The following is a 23,119-nucleotide window of genomic DNA, read 5'->3' on the forward strand; positions in this document are numbered from 1 at the left end:
AACATGAGATAAACGGGAATTTCAAATTTAAAGAAATTATATAGATGTGGGCTTTAGGGTCAGGGAAATTGATCCTGTCGTTCAGACAGACACATTGCAGAATACAGATTGAGTCTGTTCACTATACTTCACAAACTTACAGAAAAACAACAATGCAGGTAATCCTAATAAAATCCACACATATATCACATAGCACGAAGATTTCATGTGCAAGCTTTGCAAAAGGTTGAAATTTATTCTCAAGTTCATAAATATCACAAGATTTGCCTGTATTAAATACTCAAAGTGAATACAAAATAATATTTCATTTTTAAGATTACTGAGAACAGGCACAAGATTTTACTTTTGGCCCCTGTACTCCAGAACACCTTTCAGAAATCTTTCTTCTTTTTTTTTAAAAGGATACAAGTTAAAAATCAATAAATCAATGAAATCAATTTTTGAAAATTATAGATAAGTTCCCGGTAGGCAATACGAATGTTTAAACAGTCCTATTAAATGTCACTCCTATTTTCTCTGCTGTTTGAACCAACTGAGAGATAGCACAAGATGAATCAGCAAAGAAAAAAGTCAACTTTATTACTGAAAAATACTTAGCTGATGTGATGTAGTTATGCAATAATAATGGCTTCTTAAGTATAAACCCAGAATGAAATACAGTATCCCGCAGGCCTGGCCCACTGGCAACCTCCCCATGTGGGGACCAGCCCCTTTACAATTTGGAACCTGGATCAGTGGAATGTAACCTGTTCCCTTTTAGCAGCTGAATTTCAGAAAGAGATAGGAAAAGTGGCAGAGTTGTACATAACCAACTCTTTATCCTAAACACATAAACTGGGTAAGTTACTCCTTTTGAAAAGAGTAAATGATGAAACAGAGAGATCAGTAGTGTTAAGGGCTATTGATGACTTTACTCTCAAATTATAAATTCAGAGGCAAGTTACAAATGCTGAAAATGACCACATGAACAATAGAAATGTGATGGGAGAAGAGAAATTGTCATTTTTCATCCCAAGGATAAAGTTATGTTCAGCTGTTTTTTTGATATGGATCAAATACATTTTTTAGATAACCAAATAAAAATAAGCATTTTTTAGTGTCTCCTATGTGCTGGGCTTAGAAGAACTGCAAGACTCAAATTCCACCTGAGGGATCTCTCTGTGTTAGAGGGAGACAGCATGGATGAGTGAACAGACCCGGGGTAACTCCAGTTCTGTCACTTACAGGCTTTGTAACTTTGAGTAAAGTATCAGCTCTCTGAGGCTTAGTTTGCTCATCTGTAAAATGGGGATGATAAAGTGCCTCTCCCCTCAATGTTATAAATTTGCTTAGTGCAATGCCAGACCAGTAGCCGGTATAAATGAATGTTACTCTTCTCGTGTATAAGAAGAAATTTAGAAGGACATTAGCCAAAATTATATCTCTGGATTATAGCATTCCATTTTTTTTCCTTTATGCTTTCCTGTATTATTTATTTTTACAATAAGCAAGCACCACATTTTTTAAAAAAATCAAAAATACATTCTGAAGAAAATCTATATTTTTAAATTATTAAAAGGAAATCTCAAAAATGTTTCAGCAACCACATGATAAGAAAAGTCTTTATGAAAAATAGATGCAAAACACATACATACACACACCATAAAGGAATTAAATTTGACAGTTTTAAGAAACAGAAAACCATGATAAATAAAATTAAACACTAGCAGCCTGAGAAGAAATATTTACAGTATCCATTTTAATTGCTAACAAGTTAATAAGAAAAACATGATCCAAAAATGGGCAAAAAGTAAAAACAAATTAATACAAAAGGCAATATAACTCATCAAGGAATACATTAAATTATTTTCAACCTATAGAGCAATCATTAAAATTTTAATTAAAATGATAATGACACATTATATATCATTCACAGATTGGTAGATATTTTAAAGCCTTTTGACAACAATTTTGCCTTATCATTTTCTATAAGAAAGTAGAAAAATAATTTAATTTTTCTCTAGCTTCATTGATCAAAATTTATTTATTTTTATTAAGACTATAGAAAAATATCTTCCCATTCTACAAGTTTATATTGAAATTGTAATTTTTAATACTGTTAAATTTGTGGAAATTTCTATCAAATTTCTTCCTTATATGAGCTATAAGATTTATAAGAAAATTAGGTATAAATGTGATTTAATATATTAGAATATATAAAATATATGGGTTCACACATAGACATACTTGTAGCTGTGGTACTGCTACAAATGTGTTCTTTCAAAAGCAAGAATTCTGATAAATTCTATTTCAAACAATTGACATCAATATTATAGTCTATGAATAAACGCATTTTATGTTGTATGATCAAATATAATAATAATAGAAAAGAGCCATTTTGTTGGATATTCATAAAAAATCAAATCCCTCATTTACAAAAGTGTGTCCTCTGATTAGAAGACTTTTTTTTTTCCACAGACTAGATTCTGGCTCTGACATTTTAAAAATGCATTTCTTTCTCATTCACATTGAGAGTATTGTATCATTATATAACCTCTTCATATCCTCTCTCCTTCTCTCCCTCTCTTCTTTTCTGTCCCTTTATGAAACTTTGTTCTCTGCCTTCAACATTCTTCACATTTTTCATCATACAGAAAGGCAATTTCATCCACTTGCATGATTGGAAATACCATCTAGAGCTTGATGACTTATAAATAAATTTCCCAGCTGAACTGCAAACATATATCCAGGTATAATAGTCATGTTTCTTTTGCTACACAACATAATACACTCAAAATTGAGCTCTTTATCAAAACCAAATCTCCTTTTCTTCTTCTCCTTCTCTGTTAAATAATGATATTACTCTCTATGCATTCTTGCATGCTATAATTTGGGAGTTCTATTTCACCCTTCCTCCTTTACTCTCTATTTCTAAAAATATAATTAGCTTTTCCCTTTCTAATTATCTCAACTCACCATTCGTTACATCTTCATCAATGATGTCATTGGTTATTTTGCTATTACTGATTGTGATGATGGTCATGGTGTTTGTGGTGTGTAAGAAAGAATAAGCACACTTTGAGAATCATTGCACTTGAGAAGCCTAGAGCAGATTACAGATGTCCCGAAAAAAACCTGGAAATGTAGTGATGGATCTTGAGAGAGAGGTTGTAAGTCAACTACATGGAATTGATAGGTTTAAATCATGGATTGTAAGAGAGTAAAAAAAGGACAAGGAGCAAATTTGGTTCTCCTTAAAAAATATGGTTGAGTTACCACATTCAGTATAATGAGACAATATCTCAAAATTCCCAGTATACTCCCAGCATGGGCATCTTTGAAAAGAAGATTAAAAACCTTTGCATGCCTACCTTGCTTAGGCTTGCATGCCTACCTTTGCATGCCTAGCTGCTTGGTGGCTGAGTATATCAGCAATGCACATCCAGAAATACACATGGAACGCAATGCAGTTACTGCCCAGAAGGTAATTTCAATTTTAAATGGAGCCTAGGGCAGGGCAGAGAAAAGGTCTCAAACATTTGTACATCTCTCTATATTTGGTTTCTTCCACCATAAAAGAAGGTGATTGAATGATGTGGTCCTCAAAGCCCCTCTCAGACCTCGCTTCTCGTTGTTCCATGACTTTCTGTGACCAAAGTTCTCAATTTGACAACCGAATGGCAAGGCAAAAAAGAATATTCCATGGTCACTTTTACTTCAAAAGCCATTGGTTCCTGTAAAAAATTTGTTTCATCTTACCATAAAAAAATAAAATAACCTAAGCCCTTTTTCCTGTATTCAGCTTCATTTACTGGTGCCTGTCTTGTGCTGGATTCTATGCTGAATGGATAATCTATTATGGTTTTAAATGTTTCTGTTCATGCTGTCTTTCATATTATACTTGCACTGAGTGGTTATATGCACAATATCATCACCACAAATTTTATGTTTGTTACACTCAGTGCAGTAGATAATAATTCTACTGATAGTCTACACACTCTCTAAAAATGTATGATCTACAGCACATGCTTAAGCTTCTTCAAAAAGCAGTTTTCTAATATTGACGTTGATAGAATTGTTTTATTATATTTTGAAGTTTTCTTTGTTGTTCCTTCAATATTAAAGAAATGCCTAGGGATATATCATAATTTGATATTAGTGGTAACACATTTGATAATTTTTTATGTCCAAAACTTTCAGATTCTAAAATAAGAGAATTTCCTTTTCTCTTAGCACTCTCAAATTTGAAAGCTAAAGTGTTTCTAAATTTTAAAAACTAGTCCTTTAGAATAAAAATAAAACATTGTTATCTACGAAGCAAAAGCCGAGGTAGATATTCTAATACTATTTTTCAAGTAATTTGGTCTAAAGAGATAAAATCAATACTTCAGGAAAGAAAAATCTAAAGTCACAGATAAGAATATTTATTCAATGACAATGGTTTACGCACATCAGAGGATTTAGCATCATAATATGTTTCTATAATACATCAATGTTATCTATCACAGAATATGGGAATCAAGGAAAAACATGTTTTTTCATATAAACTTTTGATGAGATAAATGTGCTGGAGTAAAATTTTCAGAAATCAAAAACAAAAAAAAAGCAGGAAATAAGCAGTTTCAAAAGGCATAATGCAAAAAATTATTAAACAGAGTCTCTTGGCCATAATGGAAGTCTCTGCTTTCATTTTCTTTCCTCTGCACTGATGTGTCTCCCTGTTCTGTCCCAATCCTCCACCGCAGTTTCCAATTCCAACAAGAGGATTTGAAGAGCCTTTTAAAATGCATGCAATAAAATAAGAGAAGTGAAAAAGAAAGCAGGCAAATTGGAAGCCAAAAGAGAATGAAATGATGAGATTAGCCAGAGACTCAGTACAATAGAAATATATTAGATTCTAGTGCCTTTAGAATTCTATGCAATTATTAAAAGAAGCCACACATTTTACTCTGATTTTTCTAGCACCAAATGCAAAAATATAAACATGATCAGTTATTTGTTTCACATTTTCTATTTATAAACTACATGCATTGCCTGAAGAAAGCAAATTTTTGTCCCTGTTCCATCTGAAGGCTATTTTTTCCTTGAATTGTCATTAATGGATCATGGAGTAAGAAGAAAGTAGGAATACAGAGAACAACAGCAAAAAAAGTAGGTGTAGATGAAGAGAGAGCACCACTCAATCAAAAAGAGCCATGGTTGTTACTCTCTCCTGATACAGGGGCAGAAAGAGGCAGTGTGTCTTTGTTTAATTTCCTATAAACCTAGCTTGGTCTTCTCTTCTGAGGCGAATTAGCAAACAATAGTCATTTTTCTGCCTTCAGGGCTCAGAGATCTGAGAATACTCCTGTCTCCTTTTGCTAATATAAACTCATTGGAAATTTGGTCACTGACCACATAAGACCACCTGAAATAAATGTAAATGAAATATTTTAGAATATTTTATAGTAAAGTGAGAAGTCTCCCATTTTCTCCACTAAGCTAGTGGAGAACTTAACAGAAAATAATAAACTAATAGATGGTCTCTTTCTGTGTTAATTCTTGAGGAGAGTGTATCATAGGTTTTGGTTGTTTTCAACCTCTCTCTCTCTTTCTCTCTCTCTCTCTCTCTCTCACACACACACACACACACACACATACACATACACATATTTGCCTGAGACAACCGAATGGTCTAGATAATAGAAGAAAGATTCAGGTGGTTACTCATATGTCTACTTTCTTCTTCTAAATAATAACTTGAAATGTAGGACAAGCGACTTTATTTCATTGGATTTATGCAATTAATCATGAGTATCTAAAGATGACACTCTGAGGTTTTTTTTCTCCATTAAAAGTGTGAATTTTTCTATGTGAGGGTTCAGTTCAGTTCAGTTGCTCGGTCATGTCCGACTCTTTGCGACCCCATGAACCGCAGCACGCCAGGCCTCCCTGTCCATCACCAACTCCCGGAGTCCACCCAAACCCATGTCCATCGAGTCGATGATGTAAGTGGATATAAAAGTCATGACAAGTGTGAAAAAGTATCCAAGCACAATGATGAACATAGAAAAGGGGCTCATTGAATCCTCGCAGAGTTAGATAGCTTTCTTCTTCACAGATAAACAGTAAAAGAAAAAAAAGAAAAACTCCATTTGTCAAAAACATCAAAGGGCAGAAAATCAGCCCCCCAAAAAGTAAAAACACCCTGTACATCCCAGCTGGTTCTATTGTGAACTTCTACAATAGGTAGAGAGCCCTGTGAATGAAGCTCACGATGGTATGCGAAACTGACAAGACGGATTCTGGAATGTGGGTGGGGTAGGTGTATGCTCATAGTGTCTGATTCTTTGCAACCCCTTATGACCCCAGGGACTGTAGCCCACCAGGCTCTTCTGTCCATGAGATTATACAGGCAAGTATACCGGAATGTGTTGCCATTTCCTCCTTCAGGGGATTTTCCAAACCCTGGGATCAAACCTGCATCTCTTCTGTCTCCTGCACTGGCAGATGGATTCTTGACCACTGAACCCAGAGAAGTTCATCATCCATGGTCTTTTTTGTTTCTGGACAAAGACAGGGTCATCACCACTCAAGAATTAACTCAAAAACACAATAGAATAACAAAAGGTTTACAAAGCCTATCTCATTGCAAAAGTAGTTAACTCAGGGTGGCTTCATTTAGCACATGTGGGTCAAAATTCAATGAGGTTTTGGTAACGGGGGAAATAGTTTGAAGAATGGGTTTGAGAATAAATAGGAATTATAGCCACAAACAAGGAAGGGCATTTACAAACAAAAGATATGTATGGAGCACAGGAGAATATGTGAGCTGCCCATGAAGTGGGCGTCCTGACACCCTTTCCCTAATATATCACTTGAAAGCTCCATAAAAATCACTCTACTGGACCAGTCATTGAAGGTTCTGAGAGTATATTTTTTAAATAGTTGTATGGCAGTTCCTTTGAATTCATATTGCAAATAAGCTACTCGATCACTTAGAACAAAATTTCAAAAATACATACTAGGAAAATTTCTGTAGGATAACTAGGAAGGAAAAAATAGCTTGGCCCACTACCTAGAGGAAAAGACCCAATTCAGTGACTATAGCAGGAACGATCAATGTCAGGAAGGCCCTATAATCCAGGGGAGACACTCTGGGAATATGTCACCTATCCCTTCCAGTTTGTTTTGTCCACTTTGCCACCAACTTCATCTGACTCAGTCAGAAGCAAAAGGCCCAAAGGATGGGTGAAGGATTGTGTGTTGACATCCAGGAGTTCAACTCAGACCCACCCAGGTAAACAACAGCAAAGGTGACCCTCCCTTCGGCTCCCTTCTTTGGCATGCTTGCTAACTCTGGTGTATACACTCCTATAGCTTGTTGTGTGAGTCTAATCATTCATGTCACTTTCCAGGGGGCAATGTTCATACGACCACATAGAACAGAACAAAATGAAAAGCTCATGTTTGCTGGACAGCATGACCCCTTTTCTGATCAGAATATCGCTTTAGATTGAAGCCTCTGAAGCTATACTGGAAACCATTGGAATTCTCAGACATTTAGTCTTGTATTATTCTTTCACATATTTTGGAAATGGCTGAACCCCTTTTTATACGTTGCTGTGATTCAAAGTGTGAGTAACTGAGATAAGAATACTGCCTATCTTTAGAGGAAGGAGCTTTTGAATAAATGGAGAAAGTTAAACATCATTGTTCCCATAAGATGCCAAGTGAAATAACTTTTATAGATAAATATTCACTTTTCCTTTTATGATGTGAGACCCTATCCTAATTTTGTTTCACAAAACATCTCATTCTAGAGGAGGAAAGGCTTTTTTAACTGAAATAATCATACATTAATAAGCACATAGGGCTAAGATGAGCCTGAAGAAAAGGTTACAAGTATGATGAGTCATAAACTGACAGTAAAGAAACTGATTATTTAACATAAAACATTCTACTAAAGATAAGCTGTGGAATGTACGTCTACTGACTGAGACGGTGACTAACGCAGTTGAGTGTGCTATGGTATAGCTAGCAACGTTTTGGGAGATTGGCTTATTTTTGTTTTCTTTCTGCTTTGAGGGGGAAATTTCTGCTAATAAACAACATCAAAAAACTTAAAACTTCTTGAGCATCAAGGTCAATTACATTTTCGTTTTTTTACTTCAGAAGATTTGGGTTGGGAAGATCCCCTGGAGAAGGAAATGGCAACTCCCTCCATTAATCTTGCCTGGAGAATCCCATAGACAGAGAAGCCTGGCAGGCTAGAGTCCATGGGGTCACAAAGAGTCAGACATGACTAAAGCGAATTAGCACACAAGCACGCTACAATCAAATTGGTTTACCTCCTCAAGTTCAATGACTTTCTCTACCTTTTCCCTTTTACATCCTTTGAAACTTCTCAAGCAAATCAAAAGGCCCCAAATCTGAAAATGGGTAGTGTTTCTGGCGGTAATGACACTTCTACGGTTATTTTGTTGTTGTTCAGTCGCTAAGTCATATCTGACTCCATGGACTGTAGCCCACCAGGCTCCTCTGTCCATGGAATTCTGCAAGCAAGAACACTGGATTGGTGGTCAGGACCTTCTCCAGGGGATCTCCCCGACCCAGAGATCAAACCCATGTCTCCTGCATTGGCAGGCAGATTCTTTACCACTGCGCCACCTCGCAAGCCCATATATATATACACTCTTGCACAATTACATTGCTCCATAGTTTTAGCTGTATATCTGAAATTTTCTCTTACTTATTCAGAATTAAATGTATTATTATCCTCTGTGTGGATACTTGACTGAGTGCTCCCTGAGTCTATTAAACTTACCACAGTGCCTGGCACATTTTTTAAAAAAAGACCAATAAATCAGTATGGCAGCTATTCTTATAATCGTTTTACAGATAGCAAAGCAGATAAGTACAGAAATGATATACTTAGCCCATAGGCACATAATTATAAATGGCCAACCTAGTACTATGAAAGAGTTCCTTTGTATCTAATCTAAGATGCTTTCCGCTAATCCTTGCAATTGTTTTTGCTTTGGTTTGGGGAGGGTTGTTTGGTTTTTGTCTTTTAGTTTTCAATGTTTTTTTTTTACTGAAAACTTCATTGCATTTCACATTGATGGGGTTTTTTGTTTTGTTTTTTTTTTTTCCTGACTCTGCCACTGCTTTTTCCTCTTCTACTAGGTACACCAAAATGAAGACTGCCACCAACATCTATATTTTCAACCTTGCTCTGGCAGATGCCCTGGCAACCAGTACCCTGCCTTTCCAGAGTGTCAATTACCTGATGGGAACATGGCCATTTGGAACCATCCTGTGCAAGATTGTGATCTCCATCGACTACTACAACATGTTCACCAGCATATTCACCCTCTGCACCATGAGCGTGGATCGCTACATCGCAGTCTGCCATCCTGTCAAGGCCCTGGACTTCCGCACCCCCCGTAATGCCAAGATCATCAACATCTGCAACTGGATCCTCTCTTCAGCCATTGGTCTGCCTGTCATGTTCATGGCAACGACAAAGTACCGGCAAGGTGAGTGATGCTGTGGGCCTGGGGGCTGGCGAGTATACAGATAAATATGTTGGTGACATCATGAGCCAAGTAGAATTTACAGAATGGTCCAGTGTGATGCAAACTGTAGTTTTCATGATTCTTTCTCATAAAATACTTTCCAATATTTTGAAGTAGGAATTTTCCCCTAAAATTTTAAGTCCAGTGAACATTTTAGAGAGAATATAAACCAAAATCTATTCATTCCTGATTCCTCTTCACTTACTTCATCCAAACAATGGCAGCATTAGAACACAGATCTTTAAAGAGGAATTAGAGCTTAGACCCAAAGAACATTAAGTGGAGGCTCGTTTGAAAATGTCAGGTGACTGCCTACATGACAAGTGTATCTTTTTAGACCTCGTTTCAGAATGATAAGCTAGCCATCAAAAAGTGGAGTTAAGGGAACTTCCTGGTGGTCCATTGCTTAGGACTTGGCACTCTCACTGTGGTACCCTGGGTAGGGAAACTTAAGATCCCACAAGCTCCTCAGGCAGCCAAAAAAGAAAGAAAAAAAAAAAGTGGGGAAGGCACCCAGTAGCTGGAAACTCCTATAGAGTCTGGCAGTGATTATATTTTTATGTCAACTTAGACTCCATAGAGAATCGAGCTCACCGTGAGAGATACCTAGCATTATCAAAGTGAACAACCAAATGACATATTTGGAAAAATCAACAGAGATCTGAATTTTTTTCCATGAATTCTTTAAATCTTCCTTCCCAGATTTGTGTATCAATAGCCACAAGTTAGCTCAGGTCAAGGCTATAAATTTGAAAGCAAAATGGCAATATTAACACCTGATGATAACATTAAATGTTGCTGCTAATTCTTCCTTATAATTCTTTTTCTCTAGGTTCCATAGATTGTACACTAACATTCTCTCACCCAGCGTGGTACTGGGAAAACCTGCTGAAAATCTGTGTTTTCATCTTTGCCTTCATCATGCCTATCCTCATCATTACAGTGTGTTATGGGCTGATGATCTTACGCCTCAAGAGTGTCCGCATGCTCTCTGGCTCCAAAGAAAAGGACAGGAACCTGCGAAGAATCACCAGGATGGTGCTGGTGGTTGTGGCTGTGTTCATTGTCTGCTGGACGCCCATTCACATCTACGTCATCATTAAAGCCTTGATCACAATCCCAGAAACTACTTTCCAGACCGTTTCCTGGCACTTCTGCATTGCTCTAGGTTATACCAACAGCTGCCTGAACCCTGTGCTTTATGCATTTCTGGATGAAAACTTCAAACGATGCTTCAGAGAGTTCTGTATCCCAACTTCCTCTACCATTGAGCAGCAAAACTCCACTCGAATTCGTCAGAACACCAGAGACCACCCCTCCACAGCCAACACGGTGGATAGGACTAACCATCAGGTAGGCAGCTTTTAGGACTGGGTGTACCTACCAGGGATGACATAAAAATTACAGAGCTTTTTAAAGTCCAACATTAGAATCCATTAGAAGTGGACCAGCAGCTTGGGGGTTGAGGGCAGTACAAGGAGGGAGGGAGGAGAGGAGGAAATGATGATCACTGTGGCCAAGGGACACTTCATTATATAAACCGAGCTCTATGTATTTTGCACATAATCATTTAGATATAGAGACATTCCAATTAGAAATCCATAAATCTGCTAGAAGTCTGTGTCACCGCAGCCTTTTCGTCTATGCAAGATTAATGACTTCAGCGCATTGAAAAAGAGATCCTAATCTAGAATTCTGATTTCCCCTAATGTTAGATGTTTCATGCATATCATTCCAACATCCCTGTCACTTCTTTTTTTAGCTGAATACAATGGTTTTATTTCTTGTTCACTAGAATACAGAGCCCAGCGGAGGACACACTGCCTTCCTTCAGCTCATGGATATTCCACCAGGAAGAGATGGGCTTTATAACTGATGGGCTTCTCTGGTGGCTCAGATTAGTAAAGAGTCTGTCTGCAATGCAGGAGACCCAGGTTTGATCCCTGGGTTGGAAAGATTCCCTGGAGAAGGAAATGGCAACCACTCCAGTTTGCTTGCCTGTAAAATCCAGACAGGAGAGTCTGGCGGGCTATAGTCCATGGGGTCCACAAAGAGTCAGACATGACTGGAGCGACTAACGTGACGACGACGAAGATCAGCCTGGGGATGAGGAGAGAGAGAGAGACAGACAGGGGAAGGTGCACAGACTCTTAACTGCCTTAACCTTGACGTAGCACATTTGACTTTCAACTACAATCCTTTGGCCCAAACTGGTCACAAAGCCCTAAGCAAGGGCAAGGAAGGTTGGGAAATTTAGCAGGGGGTGTAGAATTAAGTGACCACTAGCTCTGCCACAGTGCTTCCGTGGCATCTACCTCTGCCCCCAAGCAAAGTCCCTGTCACTTCTCTAAAGCCAGTCCTTCTCTGGTTCTGCGGTTGCAGAGAAAGCATCAGCGTTTTGCCCACTGTGATAATGGGGGCCGATGTTCCCAGGGTCACAGAAAAGGAGAAAAGGAAGTCAAATGGCCACCTTTGTTAAGTCATTGACTGGTAAATTTTCATACCTGAACTCAAACCTATTACTTCTTAGAATTAACTTAGCTTTATAACAGCATTAGTTATAAAAATTAGTTATAAACTAATATAAAAAATTAGAAAAAAAATTAGTTGTAAAATAAATTAGTCTTATAACAGACTGTAGCCCACCAAGCTCCTCTGTCCCTGGGATTTCCCAGGCAAGAATATTGGAGTGAGTTTTCCATTTCCTCCTCCAGGGGATCCCTCTGACCCAGGGATCAAACCCGTGTCTCCTGCACTGGCAGGTGGATTCTTTACTGCCCACCCACCTGGGAAGCCCAGTCAACAAGCCCCTTGAGGTCAATGTCATAAGGACTGACTATTCCCTGGAAGATGTATCCCTACACATAAAAGAATACAGATGGGTACCTGCAGGGAAGAGGCCAGATTTACACGCAGCAGTATAATCACACAAGAAATCAAAAAAAGAGAAAAGAGAAAAACATCTGTCTCGAAGCTACTAATGCCTGTTCAGCCTCCGGTTTCAAAAATTTGGCCTCTAACCTGTTAAGTAAATCAGTCACTTACTTATTAATGTAAGCAAGTAAATTTCCAAATAATGATGCCGGCATCCCCCAAATCACAGCTTATGTAATTTTATAACACAGAGCTCAAATTCAAACTCCCTATGTAAGCAAATCCTCATGTCAAAAGCTTAGATAAAGTTTCTAGGATCAGGGAGCAGCCGTGGGAACAGATGGCTTCATAAAAAACACCCGGAAGCCAAATCAAGGGGCCAGAAGGAGAGCCTGATTCCCTTAAGATGCAGCTTCTTTTTCTTCTTCTCCCACTACCACCACCCAACCCAACCCAACCCAGCTCACCCTTCTAATTGACCACAGGACTAATGCAATATGGCCCATAGGGGCATTAATCCTCATGCCCTCGATATTAAATCACGCTCAAATGAACCCAGGAACTGGCAAGCCCTAGGGAGCATGAGGTAATGATGGCAGACCCAATTCCAACCAAAGGGAAATGATTAACTTATTATGTCTCATTTCTAATTCCATTTCCGAAAGGAAAGCCAGAAAGAAATGTTTTCCTACACTGCTCCTTTTTTTTTTTTCTTTTTCCTTCATCATCAAGACCTCTAAGCCTATTCCTTTTGCTAAGCAGTGCTCCTTCTCAGTGGCAATGGAAATCTTGTGAATAACTTCAAGAGGGTAGGCATTTAAATCAGTTTTTCTCTAAGGTGAGGATAATACATTAACAAATGCAACTTCAAACTCTCAGTCCTAAACTATGGTTCAAATATTTTACATTGGAGAAATACACTTCCATTGGAGCAAGACGATGGACATTACAAAGGATTAGTTCTTTCTTCTTAAGCACCAGCTCATACCTTCCCTCTCCTTTGGAGTGTGGGTGTTGGCCTCATACCCTGGACCACTGCCGGGGCTGCTTGTCACATTTGATCCTCTGAGCATCCTTCACTTGCCTTGCTCTCCTGGCAATACAGCTCCCAGCCTGTCTGGTGGAGCGTTTTTCCTGAATTCACCATGAATGTCCTCCAGCTATCCGGCCACTGTCCTTGAGCCCCCTCCAAATCCTGCGTTTCCACATCAGTGTGGTCCTTGCACAGCCAGAGAGAGGAAAAAGGAAGCTAATTAGGGGAGCTCTGTTCTGAGTAACTAAAAGGGTTGCCTTAAAAATACATCCAATTAGGGCTTATCTTCATTGCTGCCTCTATGAAGCAGCATCAGTGTCAGATAACAGCAGAAACACATTAGCCCTGGAGCTGGCTGCTTTCCCAAAATGCCCAGCTGGGAGAGTTGGACAGAGAAGAGCCGCTGCTGGGGAAAGGGGAAAAGACACATTGACATATCTGAAAATTAAGATAAATCAAAGATCCCTTTCACTAATCTCCACTGATGTGTCATCATTAGAATCAAGGCAGCTGCCCACATACATCTAGAACAATATATGAGCCTTTGATGATCCCTTTAATAATATATCAAAATGGTAAAATTATTTGAGGAAAAAATTAGAGACTTTATGGCTGTGTCTATGTGGGGTTAGTGGTACAGAATCTGCCTGCCAATGAAGGAGACACAGGAGACATGGGTTCGATCCCTTGGCCGAGAAGATCCCCTAGAGGAGGAAATGGCAATCCGCTCCAGTATTCTTGCCTGGAAAATCCCATGGACAGAGGAGCCTGTCAGGCTACAGTCCATGAGGCCATGAAGAATTGGCCACAACTGAGCAACTGAGCACATAGAATACATAGGACATAGCTAATTAGTTAACAAATGCAGTATCTGACAGGCAGGTTTTGTTCTTTCTTTTTTCTTTTAACTCATGAGCCATCATGTTATGAGACAAAGCTAACTGGATTCATATTAACATTTTAACTGCTTGTTTTAAATCTATACCATTGTAGATATTTATGTCCTGACTCTGTCTATATTTTCTCCAAGAAATGTGTTCTTCTATCTATGTCACATTTCAAGCACATTAGTCAACTTCATATTCTGCAGATCAGAGATCCAATATCAAACCTTCCCAGGGTGTCTGTATTCTGACAACTGTATACTGAGACCATGTCCATGCAACACAAAGTCAAGTGGAGAGGTGGAAGTTATTAAGGTAATTCAATAAACCTTATAAGAAAGTTTTGTGCCCAGAGTAAACTTTGAGTCATATAGATAGGTAAGGGCAACTTGGTCAGTTCTGGCTGCATAGCAAATCATCCCAAAATTTATTGGCTGAAAGAAGCCATTTATTTAGTTTACAATTCTATTGATCAGTGATATGGGCTGGGCTAAGATAGACAGTTCTCCCCAGTCAGCTGGGCTGTCAGCCAGCTGATCTAGTGGCCATAGAGAGAATGGCTAGCTCCTCATGGATCCGCATCTTCTGTCATTCATGTTAGCCCAGGCATGTTCCCATGGTGATCACAGGTTCTAGATTCAAAGGGTGGGAAAACAGACTCCACCTGTTGATGTTCAGAGCTGCAGTCACATTGCAAAGGGATGCGGATGTAGGGACAGAAGTCATTGTGGCCACATTTGATCACCATCTACAGTAGCACATGCTGCCTGGGACAGGCAAGTCACAACTTCCTGAGAAGACAAACCACATCTGCCTCACTCTTCCTTGTACCTCCAGTATCTGAATACATGAAAGATCTTGGAAGGCTCTTGCTATTTCAGGAGATATGGAAGGGTCCAGAATCATCCTTTTCTTGGAACTGATTGACAAGCTAAAGGATCGTGTGACATCCTGACTTATTTCATACTTACCCTTCAATAAGAGAAAAATATTCACAGGAGGGATTCTTCATTTTTTTCTCTCCAGCCTTTAGTCTTCTAATCTAATTACACCTTTCGAGAATTTTCTTACATTTATGCTTATCTTCTAATTTTAAATAAATGCTAGTGATGAGGAAATCAAGAACCAGACTCAGTGCCCTAAAGAGGTCATGCCCTGGCTCATTGTGGGAAGGGCGGGGGGAAGGCTCATATTTTTTTGTGCATTCCAAGGTCCAACCTACTACTCCAGCATAATGTGTGATTTATGTTCAACTTGTTACAGTCTTTATGTTTACTAAATCTTTGTTAGGTAGACTTAGGTAAAGGTATTCATTTTCCATTTGCTGTCAGTGCAGTTTAACTTCTTTGTATATGTATCACCCTGTTATTATTCTCATTGGATTCTACTTGACTTCAAAATACTTCCATCATTTGCTCAAATCTGTCCAGGTCCAGCTAAGACCTGAGATGTCAGCCACTACTGACCTGCCTTCTTGTGTGGTTTCCACTCTAATCACATTCTCAAATGCATTTTTGTTTTGACAAGAGATTGATTTTTAATGCATAACACTATATTGTAAAAGAGAATTCTATTATATCTACTGGATTATTATTAATATTCAGAGTTTGTATTAACTATAACTATAATATTAATAATAATGGTATCTTACTCATATGAAAGCATGCAGATTAAAAAGTGCTTTTATCATATCACCTTCTAATAATAACCCTAATGGGTAAACATGAAAAAAATAAATGTTCAAGGAGGTTAATAATTATACAATACCAAACCATCAGTAAGAGGTACAACTCAGACATGTAGAATTCTAATATTTTCTAAACTTTTATTTTGTATTGGAGTATTATCAATCTTGTGAGAGTTTCAGGCGGACAGCAAAGGGACTCAGCCATACATATACATTTATCCATTATCCCCCAAACTCCCCTCCCATCCAGCCTGCTGCACAACCCTGACCAGAGTTCCCTGTGTTTTACAGAAGGTCCTTGTTGGTTATCCATTTTAAATATAGCAGTGTGTACATGTCTATCCCAAGCTCCCTAACTATCCCTTCCTTTCATCCTTCCCCTCAGCAGCTATAAGTTCATTCTCTGAGAGTGTTTTCCTGTTCTGTAAATAAGTCTGTTTGTATCATTTCTTTTTAGATAGAATTCTAATACGAATCCAAAGCTTTCCTCTGTTATCCCACAAAACACCATTGTGCACTCAAATATTAGGGAATGGCCTCAGGCAGAAGATTTCAAACTTTACTATGAGCTCCAGAATAACTTTCGGAGAACTCGAAGAAAGCCTGGTTCACTGAGTCAGGGTAGGGTCCAAAAATCTGAATGTTGAATAAAACACTATACTGAAAACTCTGAATTAAAATATGACTTCATCCAAACACTATCACAGTTACTGGTGTGTCTAACTTGAGTAAACCGTTCAGTCAAGATGATTGACGCAATGTTTTTCACCAAATGAACTTTGTGCTTAACAAAATAATATAGGTATCCTTTGACAAAGCCTTAACTTTCTAATATATCAATCAGTGAGTCTTAGAGGAGAAAGTAACACACCAATGATAAAGCTAACGTTATGTCACCTCCTGTTAACTCCTCATCGATATGGCAAGCCCATTCCTAAACCCTTGGGTTACTATTTTTAAAGCAGTTTCTTGACATCTTAATCAAAGTAGCAGGTCAAGAAACTACCTACTTTGCATTTGTATTAACTGTAAAACTGTATTATCCCTAGCTAAACTAAAAGCAGAAGCCTAATTTGTCAGATCAACTACATCATTCTCAAAAGTCAGCTCTCAATTTTTTTTACAAGACATCTGTGGAGAGCCAATTTAAGATGGAAAAGTATTTCAATTCCATGACAAAAGCCCCAAAATGAGAATAGCTTGCAAAATTACCATGCTTGACTACAATGCATATTTTTTGAATGGGGTCAAAGTGGCTATACTTGCCATTCTTTGACTTAAAAGGAAAACTGTTCCAGTTATGAGTGTGTGTGTGTGAGAGAGAGAGAGCATACGTGTGCATGATATAGGTGTGCCTCTATGCGTGTGTAGAACTAAAGTATGTCTATGTTTAAAATGAATTCCCCCTTTCATAAGTAGCAGAAAAAAACACTTATGTTTCTGTAAATTGACTACAGTCTGGGAAAAGAAAATATTGCTTACTTGGAAATGTATTTATTCCCACAAAATATTTGGCTACTAGTAATAACTGACCTGAAAAGAGATTTCTCCAAAGAAGATATACAGATGGCCAACAGGCACATGGAAAGATGCTCAACATCACTAATTATTAGAAAACTGCAGAGTAAAATTACAATGACGTATTATTTCACATAAATCAGAATGATCATCAAAGTCTGCAAGCAATAAATGCTGGGGAAGGCATGGAAAAAAAGGAACCCTCCTCCTACACTGTTGGTGAGAATGTGAACTGGTGCAGCCACTATGGAGAACAGTATGAGGTTCCTTTAAAAAACTAAGAGTAGAGTTGTCATATGATCCTGCAATCCCACTCCTGGGCACATATCCAGACAAAACTCTAATTCAAGATATACATGCACTCCAGTGTTTATTGCAGCACTATTTATAGTAACATAAAGCATGGAAGTAATCTAAATGTACATTAAGAAATGAATGGATAAGGATGTGGTATATATATACAGTGGAATATCACCAGCCACCAAAAAAAGAATTAAATTAATACCATTTGCAACAACATGAATGACCACACTAAGTGAAATAAGTCAGTAAGAGAAAGGCAAATAGCATATGTACCACTTACATAAAAATGATACAAATGAAAGTGAAAGTCACTCAGTCGTGTCCAGCTCTTTGCGACCCCGTGGACTATACAGTCCATGGAATTCTCCAGGCCAGAATACTGGGTGGGTAGCTTTTCCCTTCTCCAGGGGATCTTCCCAACCCAGGGATCGAACCCAGGTTTCCTGCATTGCAGGCAGACTCTTTACCAGCTGAGCCACAAGGGAATGTATTTACAAATCTGGAACAGACTCACAGACAGAGAAAACAAATGTATGGTTATCAAAGGGGATAGCAGGAGGCAGGAGACAAATTAGAAGTTTGGGAGTAACACATACCGACCACTATACATAAAGTAGATAAATAGCAAGATCTATTGTACAGCACGGGGAACCATAATCAATATCCTGTAATAAGCTATAATGGAAAAGAATCTGGAAAAGAAATATGTGTGTGTGCATATATAACTGAAACACTTTGCTGTATACTTGAAACTAACACAAAATTGTAAATTAACTATACTTCAGTTTAAAATGGCTAAAAAAAGAAAAGAAGGAAACAGAATTACAATATTTGCATTTGGATAAATTCAGGCTTATCTAAAATAAGACTGTTAGAAATAACCACTTTGTATCAGTGTATCTTATTTAATCTTATAAGGTGTGGGTTATTTCTACAGTTGAGGAAATCAATGTTTAAGGAATTAACACGCCCAAGATCATAGGTAAAAAGTAGTGACTGAGGAATGAATCCAGTTGAATTTGATATTATAAACCTCTTAATTAATATACCCTACTCGCCTCCCAGTCTGTTTTCCCCTTCACTCAGTGGTGGCTTTGAGAACTAGATTATAGCATTTATATACTGACAGTTTGAATGCCATAGGACCTTTATATAGGTTTGTTTAGATGTACTCATAGTGTATTTTTGTATCTGTGTGTAAATGTAAGCAGTCAAATGATGTTTAATGACTAGCATAGAGAATTAGAAATTCAGTAACGGGGATCTCATTTGAAAAGACCCTGATGCCGGGGAAGATTGAAGGCAGGAGGAGAAGGGAACGACAGGGGATGAGATGGTGGGATGGCATCACTGACTCAATGGACATGAGTTTGAGTAAACTTCGGGAGTTGGTGATGGACAGGGAGGCCTGGCGTGCTGCAGTGCATGGGGTTGCAAAGAGTCGGACACAACTGAATGGCTGAACTGAACTGAATGGGAATCTCTAATTTTCTAAGCCTAGAGACACAAGGATTCCCTTGCCACTGGCAGTCTTAAAAATCCAGACATCACATTTTGCATACATAAAACGGGATGCTACAAAAATTCAAGTGTTAAGATTTGATATTTAGGGAATCAGAACAATGACTCTTTCATAAGCTTTTCAGTTTTTACAAGTTCCACTGAGTTCTTACAGAACACTATTACAGTGAAATGCTAATATGTGGTCTATGAAAAAATAGGTTTTAGGCGAATATTCAGAAATGTTGCATATCTTATACATGTCATGGGGACTGATACTGTGGATTAGCATTTTAAAGGCTCTGAAAAGCCCTATTGTGTGTTTATGTATAGGTGTGTGTGTTGCATTTAGTTCTGTATATGTACTCACATCTTGTTTTTAAGCTAAACTTTTCAAACTTATCTGAATACAGTCTCAGTTTTTTGGTTTTTTTTCTTAATTGAGCTTTCCTGGTAGCTCAGCTGGAGACCCCAGTTCAATTCCTGGGTCTGGAAGATCTGCTGGAGAAGGAATAGGCTACCCACTCCAGTATTCTGGCCTGGAGAATCCGATGGACTGTATAGGCCATGGGGTACTTAAATTCTGGGACTTCCCTGTAGCTCAAAGAGTAAAGAATCAGCCTGCAATGCAGGAGACCAGGGTTCAACCCCTGGGTCAGGAAGGTCCTCTGGAGAAGGGAATGGCAACCCACTCCAGTATTCTTGCCTGGAGAATCCCATGGACAGAGAAGCCTGGTGGGCTGCAGTCTGTGGAGTCGCAAAGAGTTGGACACGACAGAGAGACTAACACAGATATATTTGCATTACAATGCTGTGTTAAGTTCTGCTGTACAACAAAATGAATCAGTTATCTATATACCCAGACCCCTTCCCCCTTGGACCTCCCTCCCACCCACTCCTCATCCCACCCATCTATGTTGTCACAGATTACCGAGCTGAACGCCCTGTGCTACACCGCAGATTCCCACTCAGTTCAGTTCAGTTCAATTCAGTTCAGTCATTCAGTCGTGTCCAACTCTGCAACCCCATAGACTGCAGCACATCAGGCCTCCCTGTCCATCACCAACCCCCGGAGTTCACTCAAACTCATGTCCATCGAGTCAGTGATGCCATCAAATCATCTCATCCTCTGTCATCCCCTTCTCCTCCTGCCTTCAATCTTTCCCAGCATCACGGTCTCTTCCAATGAGTCAGTTCATCGAATCAGGTGTCCAAAGGATTGGAGTTTCAGCTTCAACATCAGTCCTTCCAATGAATATTCAGGACCGATTTCCTTTAGAATGGACTGGTTGGATCTCCTTGCAGTCCAAGGGATTCTCAAGAATCTTCTCCAACACCACAGTTCAAAAGCATCAATTCTTCAGCACTCAGCTTTCCTTATAGTCCAACTCTCACATTCGTACATGACTACTGGAAAAACCATAGCTTTGACTAGACGGACCTTTGTTGGCAAAGTAATGTCTCTGTTTTTTAAAATGCTGTCTAGGTTGGTCATAACTCTTCTTTCAAGGAGCAAACATCTCTTAATTTCATGACTGTAGTCACCACCTGCAGTGATTTTGGAGCCCAAAAAAGTAAAGTCTGTCACTGTTTCCATTGTTTCCCATCTATTTGCTATGAAGTGATGGGACCAGATGCCATGATCTTAGTTTTCTGAGTGTTGACCTTTTAAGCCAACTTTTTCACTCTCCTCTTTCACTTTCATCAAGAGGCTTTTTAGGTCTTCGCTTTCTGCCATAACGGTGGTGTCATCTGCATATCTGAGGTTATTGATATTTCTCCCAGCTATCTTGATTCCAGCTTATGCTTCATCCATCCCAGCGTTTCTCATGATGTACTCTGCATATAAGTTGAATAAGCAGGGTGACAATATACAGCCTTGACGTACTCCTTTTCCTATTTGGAACTAGTCTGTTGTTCCATGTCCAATTCTAACTGTTGCTTCCTGACCTGATTACAGATTTCTCAAGAGCCAGGTCAGGTGGTCTGGTATTCTTATCTCTTTCAGAATTTTCCAGAGTCTGTTGTGATCCACACAGTCAAAGGCTTTGGCATAGTCAGTAAAGCAGAAGTAGGTGTTTTTCTGGAACTCTCTTGCTTTTTTCAATGATCCAGCAGATGTTGACAATTTGATTTCTGGTTCCTCTGCCTTTTCTAAAACCAGTTTGAACATCTGGAAATTCATGGTTCATGTACTGTTGAAGCCTGACTTGGTGAATTTTAAGCATAACTTTGCTAGCGTGTAGCTATCTATTTTAATCACAGTCGTGTATATATCTCAGTCCTAAACTCCCAATTCGTCCCAACCTCCCCTTTCCTCCCTGTGTTCATATGTCTGTTTTCTATGTCTGCATCCCTATTGCTGCCCAGCAAATAGGTTCATCTGCACCATGATTCTAGATTCCACATATATGTATTAATATATAATTCTTGTTTTTCTCTTTAACAAATCACAGAATGGTTTCCCTAAGCACTTCAAAAAGCCCACCATAGATCATTAGTTCCAGTTAGGCACAAATCTGTTTCAAATTTGTTTTACTAGAATGAATGACAAGGTCTCATAATTCTAGGCATTAACCAGGATTCTAAAATTGATTATCGATCTCTTATTCTCTCTCTCATTCAAAACATTCGGTCTAAATACAAACAAGATAATGAAACTTTATACCTCTGAAAATAGAAGAGATTGTCTTTTGTTTGGGTCTTCACTTTTGTTTTGTTTCATTTTGAAGTTTGCTGCTTTCTGGTTACCATCCTAAAGTGGGAAGAAATCTACATTGCTTTGGGATATGTTTTCAGTGCTTTAAACTACACCTTGCTAGTAAGAAGCCTTATAACTGACACATTCTTTTGTTTTGAATGAAACATCTTTGAGGAAAATGTGTTTCTTTTTTATTGGAGTATAATTGCTTTACAATGTTCTATTAGCTCCTGCTGACCAATAAACAGAATCAGCTAAGGCTATGCATATATCCCCTCCTTGGACCTCCCTCCCACCCCCATCCCACCCCACCCATCTAGGTCTTCACAGAGAATCAGCAGAGCTCTCTGCACTATGCAGCAAGGTCCCACTAGAAAACAGGTTTCTTTTAAGACTGATCTATATTTAACTGTGAAAACCATACCAAAGTTTAAATAATTACAATCTTTCTTGTGAAACAATACAAAATCAGAAACCAAAAAACCTGGGTTCTCGAGCCAGCTGTGTGGGTCTGGCATCTTCGTGCTACTGGCTGCCTAGGGGACCTCCTCCCAAACAGGACTTTCCTACCTTTTTTTTGCTAGCCAGTGAATCAGCTAGCTCATTTCTGGTCTTGATTAATTACCCCCATTCAGGCTCTTGAGACTAGCTACTCCTAGTGATCAACAAAAGAGGTAATCACCAAAGCTTCCTTTTGCAAAAGAATTTATTATATTGAACAAAAATTCATATTAAAAGCAGAAAGAAGCAAATGGCATATTTGAGTCCAGATTAGTGGCTCAGTGGTAAAGAATCAGCCTGCCAATGCAAGAGATATGGGTTTGATCCTGGGTCAGGAAGATCCCCTGGAGAAGGAAATGGTAGTGCATTCCACTACTCTTGCCTGGGAAAGCCCATGGACAGAGGAACCTGTCGGGTTACAGTCCAAGGGGTCACAAAGAGTCGGATTTGACTTAGCAGTTAAACAGCATCCTTTGATATATCAGATTATTCCACCTCTCCTTGAATTCCCCCTTACTAAAGCATGACCCCTTGTTACACTCTACATTCCAAAGTGTCTGATTCTAGCAATGAAACATG

General features: G+C 38.7%; 1 protein-coding gene across 1 annotated transcript in view; it reads left to right on the plus strand.

Annotated features, from left to right (window-relative positions):
* The window catches only part of OPRM1 (opioid receptor mu 1), a 51,187-nt gene that overhangs the window by 23,596 nt on the left and 4,472 nt on the right, over positions 1–23,119 (plus strand). The window contains exons 2-3 of the mRNA XM_043456877.1: positions 9,148–9,500; positions 10,372–10,892. Coding sequence (XP_043312812.1) covers positions 9,148–9,500; positions 10,372–10,892 — 874 coding nt within the window. The remainder of the gene's footprint in view (positions 1–9,147; positions 9,501–10,371; positions 10,893–23,119) is intronic.

Source organism: Cervus canadensis, chromosome 33, assembly GCF_019320065.1.
Source record: "Cervus canadensis isolate Bull #8, Minnesota chromosome 33, ASM1932006v1, whole genome shotgun sequence".
In the NCBI taxonomy this organism is placed as follows: Eukaryota; Metazoa; Chordata; class Mammalia; order Artiodactyla; family Cervidae; genus Cervus; species Cervus canadensis.